The sequence below is a fragment of the Mauremys reevesii genome, linkage group 1, assembly GCF_016161935.1.
Source record: "Mauremys reevesii isolate NIE-2019 linkage group 1, ASM1616193v1, whole genome shotgun sequence".
In the NCBI taxonomy this organism is placed as follows: domain Eukaryota; kingdom Metazoa; phylum Chordata; order Testudines; family Geoemydidae; genus Mauremys; species Mauremys reevesii.
Window position 1 is genome coordinate 16372015 of NC_052623.1, and position 8263 is coordinate 16380277.

The 8263-nt window shown below is 59.3% G+C and overlaps 1 protein-coding gene across 3 annotated transcripts; it reads left to right on the top strand.

Annotated features, from left to right (window-relative positions):
- Positions 1 to 164: 164 nt before the first annotated feature.
- Positions 165 to 5944, top strand: LOC120368762 (sialidase-3-like). Of its 3 annotated transcripts, none has more exons than XM_039481274.1 (4): positions 165 to 370; positions 1240 to 1370; positions 1774 to 2004; positions 4258 to 5944. In XM_039481274.1, exons 3-4 carry the CDS (start codon positions 1801 to 1803, stop codon positions 5287 to 5289), a joined length of 1236 nt encoding a protein of 411 aa, XP_039337208.1. In that variant the 5' UTR covers positions 165 to 370; positions 1240 to 1370; positions 1774 to 1800; the 3' UTR covers positions 5290 to 5944. The 3 variants fall into 3 exon arrangements, with proteins under 3 accessions (XP_039337208.1, XP_039337227.1, XP_039337217.1); XM_039481293.1 differs by having other exon boundaries at positions 165 to 345; XM_039481283.1 differs by lacking the exon at positions 165 to 370 and adding an exon at positions 599 to 883.
- Positions 5945 to 8263: the final 2319 nt, after the last annotated feature.

Genomic DNA, 8263 nt, shown 5'->3' on the forward strand with positions numbered 1-8263 from the left:
GCTCCGTGGACCTGCCGCTGGCATGCCGGCGGGAGCTCCACCGGAGCCAAATGCCGTCCCCCCGGGAAACGGCCGCCCCAAGCGCCTGCTTGGCGCGCTGGTGTCTAGAGCCGCCCCTGCTCTCCTCCACCTGCTTCAAAATGGAGAAGCTCCACTAGGTGGCGAAGCAAGACTGCCAGACGCCAGGGGCCTCAGGGAGGGACAGACTGAAGGGTGGAAATGAGAGGTGCTACAGGATAAGGAGGCAGAGAGACGTGGTGACCTGCCTGTCGGGGGGAGAGCAGCGCTGTGGCTTTCTCTGTGCAGCTGAGAGGCCAAGTGCCTGCACCGAAAATTCAGCACACGGTATTGGAAACAGCCTGGCCTAATGGTTAGAGCACAAGCCCCAGGACTGAGTTCTAGTCCGGCCTCTGCCCCTGACTCACTGCCAGACTTGGGGCAGGTCACGGCCCTGCTCCGTGCTTCAGTTTTCCCATCGATCCCCCCGGGGAAGGGCCGGGAGATTTACCCCTGCTCTGAAGCACTGTGAGAGCTGGAAATATCAACTAGGGAGGGTAACCGGCCGATGCAGGAGGCCACACTCCATGATCACAATGGTCCCTGCTGGCCTGGGACCCTGCCTGGGGCTCGCTGGGCAGAAGGGCTGAGCCCGAGGACTGGCCCAGGGCCCCCAGGGTCACCCCAGGGACTGCGGGGTTCACGGGCCTTTACCCCCGCCAGGATCTGGGCAGTGAGCGAGAGCAGCCCGGTTTGCCGCCGGTACCGGGGGAAGCGATTCAGCTGCGCACCGGCCGCGGGAGGAGGGAGCCGGGGAGAGGCAGGGAGCGGGTCCGGCTGCTCGCGGTGCCCGAACCCCGCGGAGCCGAGTCGGCGGCGGGGGCAGGTCTGATGGGGATTCGGGGCAGTGGGAGGCAGGTCGGATGGGGGCGGGGAGGACTCGGGGCAGTGGGGGGTGGGGGGCAGGTCGGATGGGGGCGGGGAGGACTCGGGGCAGTGGGAGGTGGGGGGCAGGTCGGATGGGGGCGGGAAGAACTCGGGGCAGTGGGAGGTGGGGGGCAGGTCTGTTGGACTCGCCATGACGGGGGGCGGGGCGGAGGCCGCTTTGGGGGCGGGGCGCTGTAGCGCGTGTGGGCGAAGCTGTGGGGGAGGGGCGGACCGGTGGGGTGGGCTCGGCTCGGCTCGGCTCGGCTCAGTAGGGCTTGAATCCTGCCAGGGTTTCACTTCTTCTGCTGTTTCTAGGCTCCCTGGTCCAGTTTGCCCCGGTCCCGCTGGAAGAGCAGAAAGCCGGGCCAGGAGGGAGAGGCCAGAGCCGGTTGCATTGGAGACAGCGCTGCAGGGAGCCCCTCCGGCAGGGCAGGCACCGGCTGACGGTAAATTGCTGCCCCGGGCTGGGGCTTGGAGGAAGGTGCCTGTTTTCACTTGGAGACAGAGGGGGCCGGGTTCTGATCTCTGTGACGCTGGTGTAAACCCAGAGCCAGAAATTACTCCAGCGTAACCGAGCAGAATTTGGCCCTAACTCAGTGTCCCAGCCCCCAACCCCTGCTGATCAGGGCTGGATCCTGCTCTCATTGAAATCAGTAGGAGCTAAGTCTGCACTGGGCTCCTTGCAGCATTGGTCCCTGAGCTGGTTGCCTGATGCAGTGAGTCTGTGGCAGAGCTGGGGAAAGAAGGAGCCCAGTATGTTTCCTGTCTGAGCAGGTGGGTGCAGCTCTGTGGCTGAGGGAAGCTACGTAGCTAGTTGTTTTCACCCCCTTGATCCCTTTTCTCCCCCAGCTGAGGTTTCTGCTGCGTCGAGACATCATGATCAAGGCTTCGATGAGCTCTGGGAAGGCGACTCTCTTCCACCAGGATCCACAGAGTGGGATCACCTATCGGATCCCCGCACTGCTGTATATCCCCCCAGACACGCTCCTGGCGTTCGCAGAGAAACGCTCCTCCGCCAGGGACGAGGACGCTGAGTCCCTGGTGCTGAGACGAGGTCGGAAGACAGGGACTTCAGTCGAGGTAATTCCCTGTGCATTGTTTCCCTGCAGCCCCACCTGCCCGCTCTCCGCCCGAGGTGTCTCAGCATTAGCGCTTCCCTGGGGTTGTGCCTCTCCCTGGATACCTGCACTCCAGGCTATTCACCCCCCAGTAGCTAATGATACTGGTGCAGGGCTGGCTCCTGTGCGGGGCAGAGCGCTCCGATGAGGGGCCGGGGGCCTTTTGAAGTCTAGAGGGAGTTGAGGCTGCTCAGCACCTTGCAGGATCACATCCCTAAGGAATATAACAGGGGAGGGCTCCGTCCTCAAACCCCCATCAACTCTCCTCCCCTGCCCACAGCAATCTGTTAACTCCCTTCTCAGAATCCCCTGCTGCATCTTTGCCCCTGTGTCTAGCTTACAAGCTTTCTAGGGCAGAGACTTTTCACATCTGGATATGTCTTGCACAGCGCCCAGCGCATCGTCAGCTCCTAACGATAGGCTGGGGGGGCTCCTGGATCCATTTTATTCCTGGAAGTCCCAGGGGCTACAAGAGCCTTTTTTCTCTCCCTCTCCATTTGCGGAGGGGGTTTGGGCAGCAGGCTCCAGCAGTGGGACTTCAGGAACCCAGCTCCAACCATGGGGCAGCAGGTACTGACTCCCCCGCTCTGGCCACGCAGCCCTGGCCTCCAGCTGCAGGGCTTCAGCCTCCAGCCCCTGGTTCCAGCTGCGTGGCAGCAGGCGCTGGCCTCCAGCCCCAGCCTCAGAGCAGTGGGCTCCAAGGGCTTTGGGCGACAACCCCTGGCTCTGGCCGCTGGGCAGCAGATGCTGATCCCCGGCTCCAGCCGTGGGGCTTCAGTCGGCCTCTGGCCCCCAGTTCCACCGTGCGGTGTCGGGCGTTGGCCCTGGGCTCCAGCCACGCGGCCCCAGCCTCTGGTGCAGATCCCCTGCCCCAGCTGCATGGCAGCAGGTGCCGACCCACAGCTCTGTTCCCGGGCTCCTGCCCCGTGGCGCGGGAGCTGGCCCCAGATGCCGACCCCTGGCCACGCAACAGCAAGCGCTGGCTCCAGCCATGCAGCGGCGGGCGCTGACTCCTGGCCCCAGCCAGACACCCCTGGACTCTGGCACCCAGCTCTGAACTCTGGCTGTGCGGCGGCAGGCCCTGGCCCTGGGCGTTGACCCACAGCTCTGGCTGCACAGCAGCGGACTCCGATCCCTGGCTCCAGCCGCACAGTTCCTGTCCCCGGCTCCGGATTCTGGCTGCGGGCGCTGAGCCCCGGCCCTGGCCACATGGCAGCAGACACCAGGCCCTGGCTCGGGCCACACGACAGTGGGGATCATCACTCACCCCCATTGCCTCTGGCCCTTACTGCCTCCTATGGCCCTGTATCCCCCCATTGCCTCGGGCCCCCACTGTCTCCCTCGGCTCTGCATCCATCCCACTATCACCTCTGGCCCCTGCTGCTTCCCCTTTGCCCCCCCATCCAGGGCTTAATGGGTCCTGGGGCTTGTTGAGAAAAGTGATGTTAACAAACATGCAAGTATCACTTTTCACAGCAGACTTACTAGCTATCCCTGAAAAGTGCTACTTGTATGTTTGTTAATATCACTTATCACTTTTCATAGCCTCCCAGGCAGCTAAAGTGTGCTGTGATATTAACAAATATACAAATAGCACGTTTCACAGCAAGCCCCAGGACCCATTAAGCCCTGGATACCGGGGCGGGGGAGGGGGGTGCGTTATTTTCAGTATTGAGTCTGCCAAAAAAACCCTACAAATATAAATGACAATGACTTGAAGGTGAATCTGTGCATTTTTTTATTGTTTTCCTAGAGTTAATTAAGTATTTTAGGAAAAAGTGTCAGTGCAGCCACCAGTGAGAGTTGGTGGCTGGACTCTGAGGCCACCAAAAAATGGGTTGTGAGAACCCCTGTTCTAATTAGGATCAGCAGGTGACAAGAACAAAATATCGGGACACATGGGGGGGCAGGACCAAAGGAAAAAAAAAAAAGCCGGAGTGCTGCTGAAGCAGAAAAAGAAAAAGCAGGGTGGGGGGGGCTCACCAGTGTACTCCTCCAGCCCCGAGCTCTTCGATCCCCGTTTTGGCAGCTGCTTGGTTTTCAGAAGTGCTGAGGGCCCAACAGCTCCCCCTGGTGGTTGGGCGAAGTGTGAGCACCGCGGCCCATCCAGCCCTGAGGTGGCCATATAGGATGGTCATCGTGATGTACTGAGGAGTGGGCCCCGCTCGCTTACCCCTCTGACCTACCTGTTCTCGCCCCCTCTCTCCTGCTGCAGTGGGGGCCCAGGGAGCCCTTGACGAGCGCAGTGTTACCGGGTCACCGCACGATGAGCCCCTGCCCAGTGTACGAGCGGAAGAGTCAGACTGTCTTCCTGTTCTTCATCTGCGTGAGGCAGCACGTCTCAGAGCAACGGCAGATCTGGACCGGGCAGAACGCCGCCCGGCTCTGCTACATCCGCAGCGGAGACGCCGGCCAGACCTGGAGCTCGTTAACGGACTTGACGGAGCAGGTGATTGGGGAAGACTTGAAGGACTGGGCCACGTTTGCGGTGGGGCCAGGGCACGGGGTGCAGCTCAGCTCTGGGCGGCTGGTGATCCCGGCTTATACCTACCACATTACCGCTCGCTTCTGCCGCCTGCCGCTGCCCTGGGGGACCCAACCCCGGTCCTTGGTCTTTTATAGTGACGATGGTGGGCAGCGCTGGCACAAGGGTGAGCTGATTGAGGGCATGAAGACGGTGGAGTGCCAGGTGGCTGAGGTGGCGTGCCGGGCCTGCAACCCTGTGCTGTACTGCAACGCCCGCACCCCCTGCCGGTGCCGGGCAGCGGCGCTCAGCACAGACCAGGGGCTCACATTCGAGAGCCCCTCCTCGTGCAAGAAGCTGTGCGAGCCGCCTCACGGCTGCCAGGGCAGCGTGGTGAGCTTCACACCGACAACAGGGCTTCTGGAGGCGGATGGCATGGAAGGGCCAGATGCTCCAGCCTCCAAGGTGACCTGCCTGTTGAACGGTGAGAACGCCCCCTCCGCCATCCGCAGAAGCCCTGTGTCGTGGCTGCTTTATTCCCACCCAACCAGTAAACACAAGCGGGTCAATCTGGGCATCTACCTCAACCGGTCCCCATTGAACGAGGCCAAGTGGGAGCACCCCTGGCTCCTGTACCAAGGGCCGTGTGGTTACTCAGACCTGGCCGTGTGCCAGGAGGCGCCAGCACTGCTCTTGTTTGGCTGCCTGTTTGAGTGCGGGGTGAATCACGCGTGTGAGGAGATCGCCTTCCAGCTCTTCCGCTTTGAGGATCTCCAAAGCTAAAATCCGGATAGCAGTGTCCTCCGGGGGAGTAAGCTCCCCTCTCCCGCCCTCGGAGATTCTCACCCCCACGAGGCCTGGGCTTCCGAAATCAGCCTCTTCTTTCAGAGTTCTCTGGTTCTGGGTCCGGGACTTCTAGGGGTCATTCCATCTGAGATTGAGAACTTGGCCACAGCCCAGGCAGCCGTGCCAGCCTCTCCATGGCCGTCCTCCTGATGTACCAGCACCCTGAGCCAGGTGCACCACTGCCAGGGGCCAAAACACCTGCTGGTGTGAATCAGCTCCACAGGTTACACCAACTGAGGGTGTGGCCCAGAGTGAGGACTGCTCAGTCCATACTCCACAGACCTGTCAATCCTTGGTCCCTCTGCTGAGACTGCCAGGGGAGGTGGCACATTCAGCTAGTGCTAATGTGGGCATTTGCCCTGTGATACAGAGCCCCGGTTTTTGCAGTGCTGTTGGTCCCAGAGACAAGGGAGGGGAGAGAGACACCCCGAGCTCTTCGCCAGGTCCGGGCAGGCTCCTCCCAGCGTCACAGCTCAATGCAAGGTGGACAGATTGCGAAGCATAAGGGGTTAACACATGTTGCAAGAAGCCATTCAAAGTGAAGTGGGCAGCTGACACCTTTGCAGCCATAGGACTGAGGAGAGTTGGTGGGTTACAGATCGTTGTCATGAGACACAAAACCGGGGTCTTTATTGACTTAAGCTGGACCCCCCAAAACCACAGACTCTAAGGGACGCTGGTTTTCTGTCTCCTGACACTGATCTGTAACCCACTAACCCTCCTTTGGGGAAGAAGAGCTCTGTGGCGCTCCAAAGCTTGTCGCTTGCACCAACAGAAGCTGGTCCAATAAAAGATGGGCCCTCACCCACCTTGTTTCTCTCCCATACAGGCCCGTCCATTAAGAATTGCGCTGACACAAAAGAGAACTTACTCTGGGTGCAGGCGGGGGGATGGGAATCCGCTGTGAAAGTTGCGCTGCTGGGGGTGCTGTCCTAAGGTCCCTGTAAGCTGCGCGGCCGCGCTGCAGCCTATTGAGTGCCACACAGGCGCTCAGGGAACCCGCCTGGCAGGGACCTGCCACAGCCGGGGGAAGGGCCGCCCTTCCCCCAGCCCCAGCTCAGCCCTGGATCTGCTGCGGCCAGGGGAAGAGCACCCAGCCCCAGCCCGGACCTGCCCCAGCCCGGACCTGCCGCAGCCAAGGGAGGGGTGCTGCTCCCCCGGCCCGAACTCGGCCCGGACTTGCCGCGGCAGGGAGAGGCGCCTCTCCCCCTCCAGCCCAGGTGCTGCTGTGAGGAGAGAGAGCTGGGGGGAGTCCTCTCTCCCTGCCGTAGCCCTGGGGCAGCCTGCAGCCCAAACACCTCATCCCTGGCCCCACCCCCGAAGCCACACCCCCAGCTGGAGCCTTCACCCCCCTCTCCTGTGCACCCTGACCCTCTGCCCCAGCTCTGAGCCGCCTTCTACACTCCGAACCCCTCAGCCCCACCCCCACCACATGCATTTTGTTACGTGCACCAATATGGAGGTGTTGTGCCTCCATGTTGGTGCACATAACAAAATTCATTCCGCGCATGGGTGGGAAACGTTAGAGGGAACACTGGTGCTGTCTTATTAAAGGTGATAGTAAGGACATGACCACACATGGTCACTGAAGATCCCGTGTTTGCAGGAGTAGTAGCTTAGCAGCATCTTGGCCATTTCTCAGTTTGGGGAACCATCCACGCAGCTTCCGTAAAGCGTTCTTTGCGGTGTCAGCTGGAGAAGTTGTTCAAGTATTTCCTCTCCTTGGGTGAGTCCCGGTGTAGCTGGTGTGTGGGCGAGTGAGCTCTCTTCATTCGCCCTGTAAGCTGCTCCAGGAGCATACACATCCCTCCCTTCATAAATCAGCACCACAGCATCGCTTCTGCCCTGGGGAGCAAGCAGACACCAGCTTGGAGGCAGACGCCGATGCTACTCCACATCATGTCTGTGCATGTCACCCGCAAGCCGTGCAGCATCTCTGCTGTGTTACCGATGTGCTAGAGGCCCCAGGTTAACCTGTGGCTCTCCCTCCTGAAAATAGTTCTGGAAAGCCCTGTGGTGTAGTGTCTGTGGTGCTGGATTGGGACCTGGGTTCTGCTCCTAGCTCTGCTACTGAACTTCTGGGTGACCTTGGGCAAATCACTTTGCTTCTCTGTGCCTCAGTTTCCCCTTCCACCCTTTGTCATGTCTGTTTAAACTGTCAGCTCCTTGGAGCACAGCCTGGCTCTTACCATGTGTCTGTACAACAAATGGGGCTCTGATCTCAGTTAGAGCCTCTGGGTGCTACTGGAAAATCAGTAAGTAATAGTATTATACAATATATAGTATTATAAAAGTAATATATTTATAAGCAGTTACCTTATTTCTCCTCCCCCCCACTCTTAGTCGGCACTTAGCCAAGCAGTACATATCTAGCCCTTACAGAGGCAGAACCTGCAAACACTTATCCACCTGCTTAACTCTACTCGCATGAGTAAGTGCCATTGACTTCAATGGGGCTCCTCACACAGGTAAAGCTACCTGCATTTCTAGGATCTAGCCCCAAATCTTTCTTGGCGAGCTAGCAGGCCTGATTCTGATCTCACTTGCTCTGGTGTAAATGACAGAGTTTCTTAGAAGTTGATGGAAATCCCAGGTGTAAGCGAGATGAAAACCAGGCCAATTATTTTGAAATCAGTCCCTCCAGGATCTTTGCTGCCCTGTGAAAATCCCTTTAGATCCACTTGATGATGAATTGACTTTTGTTTCTTACTTTTACATCGGTTCTCTGTTTGTAGCCACTTACACCGGTTCTGTTTGTAGCCTTTTACATCGGTTCTGTAATGGCACCGATCGCTCACTGCATCGGCCGGGTCCCTTGCCATGAAACGGCTTCAACAGGAGAGTGGCTACAGAATTTAAAGGGCTAGATTCACTCATTCCCCACTGGCCAATTTGCATGTCTCCAGCAGCC